Source organism: Oncorhynchus gorbuscha, linkage group LG12 (genome assembly GCF_021184085.1).
Source record: "Oncorhynchus gorbuscha isolate QuinsamMale2020 ecotype Even-year linkage group LG12, OgorEven_v1.0, whole genome shotgun sequence".
In the NCBI taxonomy this organism is placed as follows: Eukaryota; Metazoa; Chordata; class Actinopteri; order Salmoniformes; family Salmonidae; genus Oncorhynchus; species Oncorhynchus gorbuscha.
In genome coordinates this window covers 65,891,945-65,910,844 of record NC_060184.1, presented here as the reverse complement: position 1 = coordinate 65,910,844, position 18,900 = coordinate 65,891,945, and the positions used below count along the sequence as shown (strand labels likewise).

The 18,900-nt window shown below is 43.6% G+C and overlaps 2 protein-coding genes across 9 annotated transcripts in view; both read left to right on the top strand.

Annotated features, from left to right (window-relative positions):
- Window positions 1-9,339, top strand: LOC123990227 (probable G-protein coupled receptor 141). Of its 7 annotated transcripts, XM_046290801.1 has the most exons (4): window positions 55-185; window positions 965-1,096; window positions 5,880-6,277; window positions 8,549-9,339. In XM_046290801.1, the coding sequence occupies exons 2-4, from the start codon at window positions 974-976 to the stop codon at window positions 9,075-9,077; spliced, it is 1,050 nt and encodes a 349-aa protein (XP_046146757.1). In that variant the 5' UTR covers window positions 55-185; window positions 965-973; the 3' UTR covers window positions 9,078-9,339. The 7 variants fall into 7 exon arrangements, with proteins under 7 accessions (XP_046146763.1, XP_046146761.1, XP_046146759.1 ...); XM_046290807.1 differs by lacking the exon at window positions 965-1,096 and having other exon boundaries at window positions 1-75; window positions 5,875-6,277; XM_046290805.1 differs by lacking the exon at window positions 965-1,096 and having other exon boundaries at window positions 47-185.
- Window positions 9,340-9,590: 251 nt separating this feature from the next.
- hnf4g (hepatocyte nuclear factor 4, gamma) overlaps window positions 9,591-18,900 on the top strand; it is a 48,023-nt gene continuing 38,713 nt past the window's right edge. The window contains exon 1 of one of the 2 annotated variants that reach the window (XM_046292647.1): window positions 9,591-9,789. The gene's annotated coding sequence lies outside the window, so the exon portion shown is untranslated. Of the gene's footprint in view, window positions 9,790-17,277; window positions 18,568-18,900 lie in introns of those variants that run through there. The other variant, XM_046292643.1, reaches the window with a different exon arrangement.

Sequence of the window (18,900 nt, the reverse complement as noted above, 5' to 3'; positions counted from 1 at the left end):
AGACAGTATGTAAAAAGGACCTGTCAAACGCACTGTGCTTTTTTACAAAGAGAAGGGGGTGGTAAAGCAGCTCTGGTAAGGGTGGTGCATCGGTCACACTCTCTCACACACATACTGTATGCCCTGACACTCACACCACCCTGATTTCCTTCTCTGTGGAAAGTTTTTACCTGATCCATCAGAAGGTAGGTCTACAGAATGATTTGATATTGCTATATATTCTATTGTCATTTTTCAGAACTTAAGACTTCTGTAATGACATGAGACTTACTTGATAGATTTTAAGGTTGTGAGGATTGTGTTGCACATTGGTTGTTTTCCTAATAGTTGAATTTGTGGTGAACCTATTGGACCTTCAGTGTGTGACAGGTTAGTACAGTGGTGAACCTATAGACCTTCAGTGTGTGACAGGTGTGTGATTGAAAGGACAGCAACCATAATACCAGCGCACTCATGTAAGAGAAGTCACTTTTTGTAAAACACAAAGGGCCAGTGGTGTAGTGGAGGGTATACACAGGCCAGTGGTGTAGTGGAGGGTATACACAGGCCAGTGGTGTAGTGGAGGGTATACACAGGTATACACACTTTATTTTCAGCGGGCATTGCTTATACTCACTTCTTAATCCCTACTGTTGAGTATCAAAGTAGTGTAGTGGAGGTATATGACTTATCAATTACGTACTACAATAGAGAAATCATGCACAAAGTAGCCAACACAATCGCAAAGCCTGTGAAATATACAGTGCCTTGCGAAAGTATTCAGCCCCCTTGAACTTTGCGACCTTTTGCCACATTTCAGGCTTCAAACATAAAGATATAAAACTGTATTTTTTTGTGAAGGATCAACATCAAGTGGGACACAATCATGAAGTGGAACGACATTTATTGGATATTTCAAACTTTTTTAACAAATCAAAAACTGGAAAATTGGGTGTGCAAAATTATTCATCCCCTTTACTTTCAGTGCAGCAACATGCATGTGCGCGGAACACATAGCCTAGTTACAGCGGAATATCATCTGCAGACTGCAAGAGTGAGCAGCTCTCCACTGGTTTTGGCATGGAGCAGCTCACAGAAGAACGACATCGGTAGCCCGGTGGGTAGGAAAGACGTTTCAACGTATGATATCTACCAGTAAATGTTAACTAAGGCAACAATGGATGTGTAAACCAGGTATTGAAAAGTTTAGTCCGAAGTGTTGGTTCGTATGCTACTTGTGATGTGCAATTGTCATCATGCCTGTTTGTATCACGAGGCATCCACACAGGGCACCTTTCCTTCGCTGGGCGGGCAGTTTGGGAACTTTTTGACAAAATTAGACTATACCACCTTCTCCAGGCATCAATACATAGGGCCGATGGAAAGACAGCAGTCACACACAGCATGATGTTAAAGGATAAGCAGTGCATTGTTTGCTGTTTGGGCACAGGCTGGGGTTCTCCAAAACGGAGGTCAAGACAAACATTTGAGATGATTTCAAACTCTGACATAATAAGCCAGTAGGTTTCAATCATAAAAAGGCAAAAAAAACAACCATTGAGCATTTCCCAATCGAAATGTAGAACTATCACTTCCCATTGCAAAAACATTTAACATTTAGTACAAAGTAACCAGTGACGTAAAGTTTAAAGTGGAACTGACAGCGGATATGAAACAGACAATCATAATATCAGTCAAAAATATGAAATTCCCAGTTTATCCTACAAAACCAACTTTATACGGGAATGTCAATACAATCAAACTAGCAAGGGCAATGATCACAAGTCAGTCATAATGTAGCTAATAGGCTAGCACATCTATTTATGTAGCAAGCTAAAAACACGGAGCCTAACCGTAGCTATCTAGCTCGCTGCTAGGAGGATGTCATGTCATTGGAGGAGTGGGTGATTGACTGATGTTTTCCCCTCATATAGTTTTTCAGTGGCTATACACAGCTTTAGATGCAGGTGTCATTTGGTTAGCTAGCAAGAATATATCTCCTGCGTTCACAAATTCACTCTCTATCTACTCCGATTTCAGAGCTCTCTCGTCTGAGTGAGCCAGAGAACAGAATAACTGATGAATTTACGAATGTGCAACACCCACTGAACACCCACTGACCGGTGTCAGTAAGCGTAGGCAAAAAAAATGTAATAGTTAGTCACGAACACTAGATAACATGCTCTGCTACGGCGAGTAAAATGGTCAGAGTAAGGTGTTCTCTCATTTGTGTCTGGAAGTAGCTGGCTAGCAAGCTAGACAACTTTAGCTAGTTAGCTTTTGTGCTTGGTTGGGACAAGAATGCATTGTCAGACAAGCTGCAGAAGGATGAGGAGGCTACAATTTTGCAATTTTGACGGACAACAAGCTGAAAAAGTTTTGAGAGGGTTTATCTAATGTTCCTTTGTTAGATTTGAGCTCATCTTGCTCTGGTTAGCATTAGTTGTTAATCTTGTTGTTGATGTGCATAACTGAGGGAGAGAGAGCACACCTTTTCATGGTTGTTTAATCAATAGAACTGTAATGTTCCCAAATGTCAAGTCAAATCAAATGTTATTGGTCACATACACATGGTTAGCAGATGTTAATGCGAGTGTGGCGAAATGCTTGTGCTTCTAGTTCCCGACAATGCAGTAATAACCAACGAGTAATCTAACTAACAATTCCAAAACTACTGTCTTATACACAGTGTAAGGGGATAAAGAATATGTACATAAAGATATATGAATGAGTGATGGTACAGAGCAGCATAGGCAAGATGCAGTAGATGGTATCGAGTACAGTATCTACATATGAGATGAGTAATGTAGGGTATGTAAACAAAGTGGCATAGTTTAAAGTGGCTAGTGATACATGTATTACATAAAGATGCAGTAGATGATATAGAGTACAGTATATACATATGAGATGAGTAATGTAGGGTATGTAAACATTATATTAAGTAGCATTGTTTAAAGTGGCTAGTGCTATTTTTACATCAATTTCCATCATTAAAGTCGCTGGAGTTGAGCCAGTGTGTTGGCAGCAGCCACTCAATGTTAGTGGTGGCTGTTTAACAGTCTGATGGCCTTGAGATAGAAGCTGTTTTTCAGTCTCTCGGTCCCAGCTTTGATGCACCTGTACTGACCTCGTTTTCTGGATGATAGCGGGGTGAACAGGCAGTGGCTCGGGTGGTTGTTGTCCTTGAACTTTATGGCCTTCCTGTGACATCGGGTGGTGTAGGTGTCCTGGAGGGCAGGTAGTTTGCCCACGGTGATGCGTTGTGCAGACCTCACTACCCTCTGGAGAGCCTTACGGTTGTGGGCGGAGCCCGACAGGATGCTCTCTATTGTGCATCTGTAGAAGTTTGTGAGTGCTTTTGGTGACAAGCCGAATTTCTTCAGCCTGAGGTTGAAGAGGCTGCACCTTCTTCACCACGCTGTCTGTGTGGGTGGACCAATTCAGTTTGTCCGTAATGTGTACGCCGAGGAACTTAAAATTACTACCCTCTCCACTACTGTCCCGTCGATGTGGATAGGGGAGTGCTCCCTCTGCTGTTTCCTGAAGTCCACAATAATCTCCTTTGTTTTGTTGACGTTGAGTGTGAGGTTATTTTCCTGACACCACACTCCGAGGGCCCTCACCTCCTCCCTGTAGGCCGTCTCGTCGTTGTTGGTAATCAAGCCTACCACTGTAGTGTCGTCCGCAAACTTGATGATTGAGTTGGAGGCGTGCATGGCCACGCAGTCGTGGGTGAACAGGGAGTACAGGAGAGGGCTTAGAACGCACCCTTGTGGGGCCCCAGTGTTGGGGATCAGTGGGGTGGAGATGTTGTTACCTACCCTCACCAACTGGGGGTGGCCCGTCAGGAAGTCCAGTACCCAGTTGCACAGGGCGGGGTCGAGACCCAGGGTCTCGAGCTTGATGAAGAGTTTGGAGGGTACTATGGTGTTAAATGCTGAGCTGTAGTCGATTAACAGCATTCTCACATAGGTATTCCTCTTGTCCAGATGGGTTTGCGATTGCGTCGTCTGTGGACCTATTTGGGCGGTAAGCAAATTGGAGTGGGTCTAGGGTGTCAGGTAGGGTGGAGGTGATATGGTCCTTGACTAGTCTCTCAAAGCACTTCATGATGACGGAAGTCAAATCAAATTTTATTTGTCACATACACATGGTTAGCAGATGTTAGTGCGAGTGTAGCGAAATGCTTGTGCTTCTAGTTCCGACAATGCAGTAATAACCAACAAGTAATCTAGCTAACAATTCCAAAACTACTACCTTATAGACACAAGTGTAAGGGGATAAAGAATATGTACATAAAGATATATGAATGAGTGATGGTACAGAGCGGCATAGGCAAGACACAGTAGATGGTATTGAGTGCAGTATATACATATGAGATGAGTATGTAAACAAAGTGGCATAGTTAAAGTGGCTAGTGATACATGTATTACATAAGGATGCAGTAGATGATATAGAGTACAGTATATACGTATACATATGAGATGAATAAGGTAGGGTATGTAAACATTATATCAGGTAGCATTGTTTAAAGTGGCTAGTGATATATTTTACATAATTTCCCATCAATTCCCATTCTTAAAGTGGCTGGAGTTTAGTCAGTGTGTTGGCAGCAGCCACTCAATGTTAGTGTTGGCTGTTTAACAGTCTGATGGCCTTGATAGAAGCTGTTTTTCAGTCTCTCGGTCCCAGCTTTGATGCACCTGTACTGACCTCGCCTTCTGGATGATAGCGGGGTGAACAGGCAGTGGCTCGGGTGGTTGCTGTCCTTGATGATCTTTATGGCCTTCCTGTGACATCGGGTGGTGTAGGTGTCCTGGAGGGCAGGGAGTTTACCCCTGGTGATGCGTTGTGCAGACCTCACTACCCTCTGGAGAGCCTTGCGGTTGTGGGCGGAGCAGTTGCCGTACCAGGCGGTGATACAGCCCGACAGGATGCTCTCGATTGTGCATCTGTAGAAGTTTGAGTGCTTTTGGTGACAAGCCGAATTTCTTCAGCCTCCTGAGGTTGAAGAGGCGCTGCTGCGCCTTCTTCACAATGTTGTCTGTGTGGGTGGACCAATTCAGTTTGTCTGTGATGTGTACGCCGAGGAACTTAAAACGTACTACCCTCTCCACTACTGTTCCATCAATGTGGATAGGGGGGTGTTCCCTCTGCTGTTTCCTGAAGTCCACAATCATCTCCTTAGTTTTGTTGACGTTGAGTGTGAGGTTATTTTCCTGACGTAGTGAGTCGTTTAGCTCAGTTACCTTCGCTTTCTTGGGAACATGGACAATGGTGGCCCTCTTGAAGCATGTGAGAACAGCAGACTGGGATAAGGATTGATTGAATACGTCTGTAAACACACCAGCCAGCTGGTCTGCGCATGCTCTGAGGATGCGGCTGTAAAGTAACATATTTGCAGCAATCCATTCAGGTGTATTTTTGACAAAAGCGTTCTAATGATCTAAAGTCACGCTGTTGTAACCAACTGTAAACACACAGTCCAGTTCAAAGTGAATGATGGTGGGCCTGTGTTGCAAATGGCTTGTTTGTATAAAGGTCTACTGTAGCTCTGATAATACTTATTTTTATAATACTTATTTTCCACCATAATTTGCAAATAAATTAATTAAAAATCCTACAATGTGATTTTCTGGATTTTTTTTCTCATTTTAACTGTCATAGTTGAAGTGTACCTATGATGAAAATTACAGGCCTCTCTCATCTTTTTAAGTGGGAGAACTTGCACAATTGGTGGCTGACTAAACTTTTTTGCCCCACTGTATCATGTCAATACCTACAATAATGATATTGTGTGGTTGGTTGTTTACCCTCCTAATTTGAATTGATAAGAGTGTCTGCTTTAACTGCATTCTGTTCTCTATCTCTCTCTCTCTTCTCCCCATCCCCCAGCGAAGTTGTTATCTCAGGTTCCCTCTAACTCTACCATGTCCAACGAGCCGGAAACCCTGTCCATCCTCAAACGTCTTACCCTGTTGTCCATCTATAGCCTGGTCCTGGTCATTGGGGTCATTGGGTTGGCCCTGATGATCCACATCCTCCAATCCAACATGCGATCAGTCATCACCATCGCTATGCTCAACCTCACCCTGGCCCACTTCCTGTTCCTACTCACCGTACCCTTCAGGATCTACTACTATGCTGCTGGTTACTGGATGTTGGGGGAGATGCTGTGTAAGGTGGTCAGTGCCATGATCCACGTGCACATGTACATGGCTTTTGTTTTCTACGTGGTCATCCTCGTCATACGACTGCTGGGGTTCCATAGCAAGAAGGATCGCTACGAGTTCTACAGGTAGTGAAGTTAACTACGTTCTACAAATAGTTAACTGTGTCCTACAGGTAGTTAATTTAACTGTGTTCTACAGGTAGTTAACCATGTTCTACAGGTAGTCAACCTCATTGTAAAGGTAGTTCACCGTGTTCTACAGGTAGTTAACCCTCTGTGTTCTACAGGTAGTTAGCCCTCTGTTCTATAGGTAGTTAACTCTCCGTGTTCTACAGGTAGTTAACCCTCTGTGTTCTACAGGTAGTTAACCCTCTGTGTTCTACAGGTAGTTAACCCTCTGCGTTCTACAGGTAGTTAACCCTCTGCGTTCTACAGGTAGTTAACCCTCTGCGTTCTACAGGTAGTTAACCCTCTGTGTTCTACAGGTAGTTAACCCTCTGTGTTCTACAGGTAGTTAACCCTCTGTGTTCTACAGGTAGTTAACCCTCTGTGTTCTACAGGTAGTTAACCCTCTGTGTTCTACAGGTAGTTAACCCTCTGTGTTCTACAGGTAGTTAACCCTCTGTGTTCTATAGGTAGTTAACTACCTGTAATTAACAGTATTCTACAGGTAGTTAACTTAACCGTGGTCTACAGGTAATTAACTTAACCGTGTTCTACAGGTAATTAACCGTGTTCTACAGGTAATTAACCGTGGTCTACAGGTAATTAACCGTGGTCTACAGGTAATTAACCGTGGTCTACAGGTAATTAACCGTGGTCTACAGGTAATTAACCATGGTCTACAGGTAATTAACCATGGTCTACAGGTAATTAACCTAACCGTGGTCTACAGGTAATTAACTTAACCGTGGTCTACAGGTAATTAACTTAACCGTGGTCTACAGGTAATTAACTTAACCGTGGTCTACAGGTAATTAACCTAACCGTGGTCTACAGGTAATTAACCTAACCGTGGTCTACAGGTAATTAACCTAACCGTGGTCTACAGGTAATTAACCTAACCGTGGTCTACAGGTAATTAACTTAACCGTGTTCTACAGGTAGTTAACAGCCTGGGGTCTACAGGTAGTTAACAGCCTGGGGTCTACAGGTAATTAACTTAACCGGGGTCTACAGGTAATTAACTTAACCGTGGTCTACAGGTAATTAACCGTGGTCTACAGGTAATTAACCGTGGTCTACAGGTAATTAACTTAACCGTGGTCTACAGGTAATTAACTTAACCGTGGTCTACAGGTAATTAACTTAACCGTGTTCTACAGGTAATTAACTTAACCGTGGTCTACAGGTAATTAACTTAACCGTGGTCTACAGGTAATTAACTTAACCGTGGTCTACAGGTAATTAACTTAACCGTGGTCTACAGGTAATTAACTTAACCGTGGTCTACAGGTAATTAACTTAACCGTGGTCTACAGGTAATTAACTTAACCGTGGTCTACAGGTAATTAACTTAACCGTGGTCCAGGTGGTCTACAGGTAATTAACTTAACCGTGGTCTACAGGTAATTAACTTAACCGTGGTCTACAGGTAATTAACTTAACCGCGGTCTACAGGTAATTAACTTAACCGTGGTCTACAGGTAATTAACTTAACCGTGGTCTACAGGTAATTAACTTAACCGTGGTCTACAGGTAGTTAACAGGTAATTAACTTAACCGTGGTCTACAGGTAATTAACTTAACCGTGGTCTACAGGTAATTAACTTAACCGTGGTCTACAGGTAATTAACTTAACAGCCTGGTCTACAGGTAATTAACTTAACCGTGGTCTACAGGTAATTAACTTAACCGTGGTCTACAGGTAATTAACTTAACCGTGGTCTCAGGTAATTACAGGTAATTAACTTAACCGTGGTCTACAGCGGTCTACAGGTAATTAACTTAACCGTGGTCTACAGGTAATTAACTTAACCGTGGTCTACAGGTAGTTAACAGCCTGTGGTCTACAGGTCGTTAACTTAACCATGGTCTACAGGTAATTAACCGTGTTCTACAGGTAGTTAACAGTGTGTTCCACAGGACATATAGCACAAACCCCTGAGATGCCTTATTGCTATTATAAACTGTTTACCAATGTAATTAGAGCAGTAAAAATAAATGTATTGCTATTATAAACTGTTTACCAATGTAATTAGAGCAGTAAAAATAAATGATTGGATATACCACATTGTCAGCCAATCAGCATTCAGGGCTTGAACCACCCAGTTTATAATGGTAGTTAACTATGTTGTAGAGGTAGAGAGGTGTCTCAATGTGTGGCATGGCATGGGGGATGGGAAAGGCAAATATCTGTTTCTCACAAAATAATTAAGGGTCTCCTCTCTTCTCCAGGAAGTTGCATGCTTTTGGCGCCAGTGTGGCAGTGTGGACAGTGATGTTTATGGTCATCCCCCCCATCCTTTATTACAAATACGGCAAGGACGTCCACGATAACACCACCAACAACAAGACAAACACAATGTCCGACAATAACTCCCACTGTTTCCAGTTCGGCAACCACCTGGAAAAACACACTGTTGCCAGGGTGCTGAACTACATCATGAGCTCTGTGATCATCATTGTGGCCTGTGTGCTGACGGCACTGCAGTGTCATGTCATGATCCTTCTGACAAGGAAGTATGGGCGAGACTGCATGTCTCACCAGGAGTTCTGGGCTCAGCTGAAGAGCCTGTGTTTTGCTTTGGTGCTGCTGGTGTGTTTTGTCCCCTATCACATGTTCAGGATGTACTACCTGGGACACCTTGACCTGCAGAACATTAACGAGGTATTCCTCAGTCTCACGGCTTTCAGCTGTTTCGACATGCTTACCTTCCTAGGGAGGGGACACTGCTATATGTGTAACAGAGCACGGACTGTGTGACCTCTTCTCACACAAACTCAGAGCCGAAACCTTTTTAAACAGTACTTTAGCGCCATCTGCTGCTTATTCATATAGCTACACAAGAGAGTATGTCTACTATAGACTTCACTATAATTTATTTATAATCTTATTGGAATTTAAAATAACTTGTGCCAATGATGTTTCTCTCTATATGGCGATTTCACTGTTTGCTCAAACTATTTGTAAGGGTGAGATCTGGCTACATGGTCCACATATTGTAATAAATAAATGCATTGCTAAAATGTTACTGTTCTACTATTATTTTGTGAAACATTACCCCACTCTTTCCCCCGTCTCGACAGAATTGGCAATGCTGACCCCCCCCACCACCACACACACACACACACACACACACACACACACACACACACACACACACACCAATATCCCTGTCCCTCTGAGTTTTATGGAGGCTAGTTACTGTTTAACGTCCCCACCCAACTTTCAGTTTGTTTAGTAAATCGATGTAATGAGAGCCTATGCCGGCGCCATCAAATGTGTCGCTCAATGAATTATAGGCCCATAGCTTTCCTTTCCAACCTTCCGTGTGTTGTTGCAACTCCTCGCCCACGACTCTCCCATTTCGTGCGGTGACACCGTGGGACAAGTGTCGCTTCAAAGCTGGTGGCTAGTTTACAGGTGGACTCACGTTCTGTTGAATTAATGTACATAGCTGACGGACAACAAAAAAAAGGTAAGCGGTCTCATTTGAAAATATAAAGAATGAACACATGATGTTTGTAGCCTACATCGTATACAGTGACATCACAGCGATGATAATTCACTTTGTTGAGTGTTCAAAGGTGAGACATCAGCTGCGTTCGTACCTTACCTTGTCGGTTCAGCTGTATTTGGGTCGTAGCGCTCCAACCGGAGACATTGACTTGTCACGTGGTGCTGTGTTTGTCTAGTGTTACCCCACCTGCACAGGATAGGACAGGACAGGTAGGCTAGATTATGGGAGTTACAGTATGAGTGAGCTAGCTCTCAGGTAGCCTAGCCTATGTCCCACAGACATAAAACAGAACCTTTCCATTAATTGCCTACTAAAATAAATATAGTTCATTCTGAGGAGAATAAACCATCCCCCAAATAGAACAACTAAAGAGGGTGGTAGTTGGGCTACGCCATAGCTTACTTTACTTGTGTGAATTGTAAAACTGTGTGAAGTGGGAACTTCCTCATACAGTTCCATAAAACATTTGTTTGCATATGGCTGTAGTCAACCTCGTTCTCAATGCATGTAGACCTACCTACCCATCAACTGTAGAGCTAGACCATGACTTCCTTATATCTGACCAATGTTTTTAAACAATCATTTAATCAATTCAATGCCTTTGATATGAGACCATTGGCCCCCAGTGAGAATATGAAAGGATGACACCAGCTTGAGATAGTGAAAGTGTAATATTCAAGATATTCTGTTCAAAGTAATCTAAAAGTTGGAATGTTGCAACCTTTGCCAATATCTAAATTGGATAATTAAGTAATAAGGTACGAGGGGGTGTGGTATATGGCCAATATACCACGGCGAAGGGCTGTTCTTATGCATGACGCAACACGGGTTGCCTGGATGCAGTCCTTAGCCGTGGTATATTGGCCATATACCACAACCCTCATGCCTTCTTGAAATTATCAAATCAAATCAAATAAAATTTATTTATATAGCCCTTCGTACATCAGCTGATATCTCAAAGTGCTGTACAGAAGCCCAGCCTAAAACCCCAAACAGCAAACAATGCAGGTGTAAAAGCACGGTGGCTAGGAAAAACTCCCTAGAAAGGCCAAAACCTAGGAAGAAACCTAGAGAGGAACCGGGCTATGTGGGGTGGCCAGTCCTCTTCTGGCTGTGCCGGGTAGAGACTACAACAGAACATGACCAAGATGTTCAAATGTTCATAAATGACCAGCATGGTCAAACAATAACAAGGCAGAACAGTTGAAACTGGAGCAGCAGCACAGCCAGGTGGACTGGGGACAGCAAGGAGCCATCATGTCAGGTAGTCCTGGGGTACGGTCCTAGGGCTCAGGTCCTCCGAGAGAGAGAAAGAAAGAGAGAATTAGAGAGAGCATATGTGGGGTGGCCAGTCCTCTTCTGGCTGTGCCGGGTGGAGACCACAACAGAACGTGGCCAAGACGTTCAAATGTTCATAAATGACCAGCATGGTTGAATAATAGTAAGGCAGAACAGTTGAAACTGGAGCAGGAGCACGGCCAGGTGGACTGGGGACAGCAAGGAGTCCTCATGTCAGGTAGTCCTGGGACATGGTCCTAGGGCCCAGGACAGTTGAAACTGGAGCAGCAGCATGGCCAGGTGGACTGGGGACAGCAAGGAGTCATCATGTCAGGTAGTCCTGGGGCATGGTCCTAGGGCTCAGGTCCTCCGAGAGAGAGAAAGAAAGAGAGAAGGAGAGAATTAGAGAACGCACACTTAGATTTACACAGGACACCGAATAGGACAGGAGAAGTACTCCAGATAAACAAACTGACCCTAGCCCCCGACACATAAACTACTGCAGCATAAATACTGGAGGCTGAGACAGGAGGGGTCAGGAGACACTGTGGCCCCATCCGAGGACACCCCGGACAGGGCCAAACAGGAAGGATATAACCCCACCCACTTTGCCAAAGCACAGCCCCCACACCACTAGAGGGAAATCTTCAACCACCAACTTACCATCCTGAGACAAGGCCGAGTATAGCCCACAAAGATCTCCGACACGGTACAACCCAAGGGGGGAGGAAACCCAGACAGGCCGACCACAACAGTGAATCAACCCACCCAGGTGACGCACCCCCAGGGACGGAACGAGAGAGCCCCAGCAAGCCAGTGACTCAGCCCCGTAACAGGGTTAGAGGCAGAGAATCCCAGTGGAAAAAGGGGAACCGGCCAGGCAGAGACAGCAAGGGCGGTTCGTTGCTCCAGAGCCTTTCCGTTCACCTTCCCACTCCTGGGCCAGACTACACTCAATCATATGACCCACTGAAGAGATGAGTCTTCAGTAAAGACTTAAAGGTTGAGACCGAGTTTGCGTCTCTGACATGGGTAGGCAGACCGTTCCATAAAAATGGAGCTCTATAGGAGAAAGCCCTGCCTCCAGCTGTTTGCTTAGAAATTCTAGGGACAATTAGGAGGCCTGCGTCTTGTGACCGTAGCGTACGTGTAGGTATGTACGGCAGGACCAAATCAGAGAGGTAGGTAGGAGCAAGCCCATGTAATGCTTTGTAGGTTAGCAGTAAAACCTTGAAATCAGCCCTTGCTTTGACAGGAAGTCAGTGTAGAGAGGCTAGCACTGGAGTAATATGATCAAATTTTTTGGTTCTAGTCAGGATTCTAGCAGCCGTATTTAGCACTAACTGAAGTTTATTTAGTGCTTTATCCGGGTAGCCGGAAAATAGAGCATTGCAGTAGTCTAACCTAGAAGTGACAAAAGCATGGATTAATTTTTCTGCATCATTTTTGGACAGAAAGTTTCTGATTTTTGCAATGTTACGTAGATGGAAAAAAGCTGTCCTCGAAATGGTCTTGATATGTTCTTCAAAAGAGAGATCAGGGTCCAGAGTAACGCCGAGGTCCTTCACAGTTTTATTTGAGACGACTGTACAACCATTAAGATTAATTGTCAGATTCAACAGAAGATCTCTTTGTTTCTTGGGACCTAGAACAAGCATCTCTGTTTTGTCCGAGTTTAATAGTAGAAAGTTTGCAGCCATCCACTTCCTTATGTCTGAAACACATGCTTCTAGCGAGGGCAATTTTGGTGCTTCACCATGTTTCATTGAAATGTACAGCTGTGTGTCATCCGCATAGCAGTGAAAGTTTACATTATGTTTTCGAATAACATCCCCAAGAGGTAAAATATATAGTGAAAACAATAGTGGTCCTAAAACAGAACCTTGAGGAACACCGAAATGTACAGTTGATTTGTCAGAGGACAAACCATTCACAGAGACAAACTGATATCTTTCCGACAGATAAGACCTAAACCAGGCCAGAACATGTCCGTGTAGACCAATTTGGGTTTCCAATCTCTCCAAAAGAATGTGGTGATCGATGGTATCAAAAGCAGCACTAAGGTCTAGGAGCACGAGGACAGATGCAGAGCCTCGGTCCGATGCCATCAAAATGTCATTTACCACCTTCACAAGTGCCGTCTCAGTGCTATGATGGGGTCTAAAACCAGACTGAAGCATTTCGTATACATTGTTTGTCTTCAGGAAGGCAGTGAGTTGCTGCGCAACAGCCTCTCTAAAATCTTTGAGAGGAATGGAAGATTCGATATAGGCCGATAGTTTTTTATATTTTCTGGGTCAAGGTTTGGCTTTTTCAAGAGAGGCTTTATTACTGCCACTTTTAGTGAGTTTGGTACACATCCAGTGGATAGAGAGCCGTTTATTATGTTCAACATAGGAGGGCCAAGCACAGGAAGCAGCTCTTTCAGTAGTTTAGTTGGAATAGGGTCCAGTATACAGCTTGAAGGTTTAGAGGCCATGATTATTTTCATCATTGTGTCAAGAGATATAGTACTAAAACACTTGAGCGTCTCTCTTGATCCTAGGTCCTGGCAGAGTTGTGCAGACTCAGGACAACTGAGGTTTGGAGGAATATGCAGGTTTAAAGAGGAGTCCGTAATTTGCTTTCTAATAATCATAATCTTTTCCTCAAAGAAGTTCATGAATTTATCACTGCTAAAGTGCAAGTCATCCTCTCTTGGGGAATGCTGCTTTTTAGTTAGCTTTGCCACAGTATCAAAAAGGAATTTCGGATTGTTCTTATTCTCCTCAATTAAGTTAGAAAAATAGGACGATCGAGCAGCAGTAAGGGCTCTTCGGTACTGCACGGTACCATCCTTCCAAGCTAGTCGGAAGACTTCCAGTTTGGTGTGGCGCCATTTCCGAGCTCGGGTATTTTCTGTGTACCAGGGAGCTAGTTTCTTATGAGACATTTTTTTAGTTTTTAGGGGTGCAACTGCATCTAGGGTATTGCGCAAGGTTAAATTGAGATCCTCAGTTAGGTGGTTAACGGATTTTTGTCCTCTGGCGTCCTTGGGTAGGCAGAGGGAGTCTGGAAGGGCATCAAGGAATCTTTGTGTTGTCTGTGAATTTATAGCACGACTTTTGATGTTCCTTGGTTGGGGTCTGAGCAGATTATTTGTTGCAATTGCAAACGTAATAAAATGGTGGTCTGATAGTCCAGGATTATGAGGAAAACATTAAGATCCACAACATTTATTCCATGGGACAAAACTAGGTCCAGCGTATGACTGTGAGAGTGAGTGGGTCCAGAGACATGTTGGACAAAACCCACTGAGTCGATGATGGCTCCAAAAGCCTTTTGGAGTGGGTCTGTGGACTTTTCCATGTGAATATTAAAGTCACCAAAGATTAGAATATTATCTGCAATGACTACAAGGTCTGATAGGAATTCAGGGAACTCAGTGAGAAACGCTGTATATGGCCCAGGAGGCCTGTAAACAGTAGCTATAAAAAGTGATTGAGTAGGCTGCATAGATTTCATGACTAGAAGCTCAAAAGACGAAAACGTCATTTTTTTTTTTGTAAATTGAAATTTGCTATCGTAAATGTTAGCAACACCTCCGCCTTTGCGGGATGCACGGGGGATATGGTCACTAGTGTAGCCAGGAGGTGAGGCCTCATTTAACACAGTAAATTCATCAGGCTTAAGCCATGTTTCAGTCAGGCCAATCACATCAAGATTATGATCAGTGATTAGTTCATTGACTATAATTGCCTTTGAAGTAAGGGATCTAACATTAAGTAGCCCTATTTTGAGATGTGAGGTATCATGATCTCTTTCAGTAATGACAGGAATGGAGGTGGTCTTTATCCTAGTGAGATTGCTAAGGCGAACACCGCCATGTTTAGTTTTGCCCAACCCAGGTCGAGGCACAGACACGGTCTCAATGGTGATAGCTGAGCTGACTACACTAACTATGCTAGTGGCAGACTCCACTATGCTGGCAGGCTGGCTAATAGCCTGCTGCCTGGCCTGCACCCTATTTCATTGTGGAGCTAGAGGAGTTAGAGCCCTGTCTATGTTGGCAGATAAGATGAGAGCACCCCTCCAGCTAGGATGGAGTCCGTCACTCCTCAGCAGGTCAGGCTTGGTCCTGTTTGTGGGCGAGTCCCAGAAAGAGGGCCAATTATCTACAAATTCTATCTTTTGGGAGGGGCAGAAAACAGTTTTCAACCAGCGATTGAGTTGTGAGACTCTGCTGTAGAGCTCATCACTCCCCCTAACTGGGAGGGGGCCAGAGACAATTACTCGATGCCGACACATCTTTCTAGCTGATATGCACGCAGAAGCTATGTTGCGCTTGGTGATCTCTGACTGTTTCATCCTAACATCGTTGGTGCCGACGTGGATAACAATATCTCTATACTCTCTACACTCGCCAGTTTTAGCTTTAGCCAGCACCATCTTCAGATTAGCCTTAACGTCGGTAGCCCTGCCCCGGGTAAACAGTGTATGATCGCTGGATGATTCGCTTTAAGTCTAATACTGCGGGTAATGGAGTCGCCAATGACTAGAGTTTTCAATTTGTCAGAGCTAATGGTGGGAAGCTTCGGCGTCTCAGACCCCGTAACGGGAGGAGTAGAGACCAGAGAAGACTCGGCCTCTGACTCCGACCCGCTGCTTAATGGGGAGAACCGGTTGAAAGTTTCTGTCTGCTGAATGAGCGACACCGGTTGAGCGTTCCTACAGCATTTCCTTCCAGAAACCGTGAGAAAGTTGTCCGGCTGCGGGGACTGTGCCAGGGGATTTATACTACTATCTGTACTTACTGGTGGCACAGACGCTGTTTCATCCTTTCCTACACTGAAATTACCCTTGCCTAACGATTGCGTCTGAAGCTGGGCTTGCAGTACAGCTATCCTCGCCGTAAGGCGAGCACAGTGGCTGCAATTAGAAGGTATCATGTTAATGTTACTACTTAGCTTCGGCTGTTGGAGGTCCTGACGAATCGTGTCCAGATAAAGCGTCCGGAGTGAAAAAGTCGAGGAAAAAATAAATATATGAACGGTAATTAAAAAGTGAAACCCGTAAAGTTGTCAGGTAGCAAAATAGGTTGGCAACAAAACGCACAGCAATTCGAAAACAAGCCTGCAAGTTGTGCAATTATAAACTGGTTACCAACGTAATTGGAGCAGTATGGATAAATATACCCGTGGTATATGGTCTGATATACTACGGCTGTCAGCCAATCAGCATTCAGGACTCTAACCACCCAGTTTATAATGTAGAATAATCTCCCCTGGTTGGAAGAGAGAGACGGTATGTACACAATACAGGTGTTTTCTTGTGGTAAAACAGATAAGATATCTTTGTTGTACACAGGATGGTAAAGATCACATGATAACCAATTTCACGTTTTCTACTTGAACTAAAAGGTACTTTTTAATTGGTTTCATCAGACTCACTTCTAATGACAATCTCTAAAGGAAGACCAAGATAGCTCCATATTTTTTGCATTGTGTGTGGTTGTATACCTGTATTTAAAAGGTTTGAAATGTCAAACAGACAGATAGGGTTTTGAGTGTTTCACACAGTGCTAGCCTGTTAGCTCTGGGTTTAATGGCCCTGCTGTAGTGTTTTAGTTGCTAACACACCAACCAGACATGTGACTACAGTGTGTGTGCTCCGGGAGAAATAGGCATTGATGCTAGGCAGCAGAGACAGAGACTGTAATATGGTTCGGCTGCTGTGTTTGAAAAAGAAAGCTCTGTTTGTTGCTAATGTCACGAAGCAAACACATTTTCACTAGCATGGTCTTCATCAGGTAACCTTATGGGTGATGTTATTGACGTTTGTCTCTCTCTCTCACACACACACACACACACACACACACACACACACACACACACACACACACACACACACACACACACACACACACACACACACACACACACACACACACACACACACACACACACACACACACACACACACACACACACACACACACACACACACACACACACACACACACACACACACTCTCTCTCTCTCTCTCTCTCTCTCTCTCTCTCTCTCTCTCTCTCTCTCTCTGTATGTATGTATGTATGTATGTATGTATGTATGTATGTATGTATGTATGTATGTATGTATGTATGTATGTATGTATGTATGTATGTATGTATGTATGTATGTAATGTAATGTAATGTAATGTAATGTAATGTAATGTTATGTATGTATGTATGTATGTATGCACTTGGTAGTGGATTAATGAAATAGATGTAGGATCTTAATTTGAGCCAGTTTGCAACAGCAGAGAAATTATCCTGCAGCAACAGGACATTTGAATTAATGGACATTTCTTTGTAGAGGTTGATATTTTTTTTGTCAGGGCAAATCAATTCTGAAATGTCAAAGTGGAATTACAAACTTTAGAAGCCTTTTTAAAAATATGCTATGCTATTTTGCATTTTCCGCTGTGCAGGAAAATTCTCAGTAATTAAATGTTGATCAAATTAAGATCCTACATTTGTATGTGCCATTAGGAGACATTTACCACAGTTAGATTAACTGCTCTAGGTATACTGTATATCCCCACACCCTCCTTCCTACCATCATGATTATTGCTCTTATCATAAACGGAATGATGCAGGCCATTCAATTATGTTAGATTCATTATATTACCTCAATCAGATTGCATTCAATCTCTAACGGAGGTATTTAGTGCAGTGAAACTATGTGAATAGTGGGAGTAGAGGGTCAACTATGTCTTGTTTATGATCAGCAATACAAAAGGATAGAAGGAAGTGAATGGGAGTCAGTGGCTGGTATCAGTGGTGTTTTTCTCTGTGCTCTGCCTCCCTGTAGATTAGATGCTGTTGTATTGCTCTGGCATTGATTAGATTAGACAGGCTATGGAGGCCACAGAATCCTGGCCACAAACACACACACCTAATGATATCGTCACCACCTTGTCAAACTTGCCAATATATCTCACAAACAGAGAATATCTATCTCTCCCCTATCTCTCCAACTCTGTGATAAGTGAGGGAAATAAGGACAGATAAAAGAAAGAGATAAGTAATGTGCAACTAGGTGAGATGCCTTCGTCAAGGCCCACCCACTTTTGTTGTAGGTGACCAATCAAATGGCAGGTACCTTAGGTTACCTTCTGCACTCCGAAAGGTGGAAGAACTGTGTGACAGAAGAAGAAGAAGGTGAAGAAGAAGAAGAAGGTTAAGGTGAAGAAGAAGGTGAAGAAGAAGGTTAAGAAGAGGAAGAAGGTGAAGAAGGTTAAGAAGAAGAAGAAGGTGAAGAAGAAGAAAGAAATAGACAGAAAGTGATAGCGAAAGAAATTGGAACAAAAAACAGACAGAGAAAGACGGGCAGAGAAAAAGAGAGAGGGAGAAGAGCCAGTAAAAGGATAGAGAGTGAGAGAGAGACTGACAGAGGGAAAGAGAGAGAGGGAGAAGAGCCAGTAAAAGGATAGAGAGTGAGAGAGAGACTGACAGAGGGAAAGAGAGAGAGGGAGAAGACAGTAAAAGGATAGAGAGTGAGAGAGAGACTGACAGAGGGAAAGAGAGAGAGGGAGAAGAGCCAGTAAAAGGATAGAGAGTGAGAGAGAGACTGACAGAGGGAAAGAGAGAGAGGGAGAAGAGCCAGTAAAAGGATAGAGAGTGAGAGAGAGACTGACAGAGGGAAAGAGAGAGAGGGAGAAGAGCCAGTAAAAGGATAGAGAGTGAGAGAGAGACTGACAGAGGGAAAGAGAGAGAGGGAGAAGAGCCAGTAAAAGGATAGAGAGTGAGAGAGAGACTGACAGA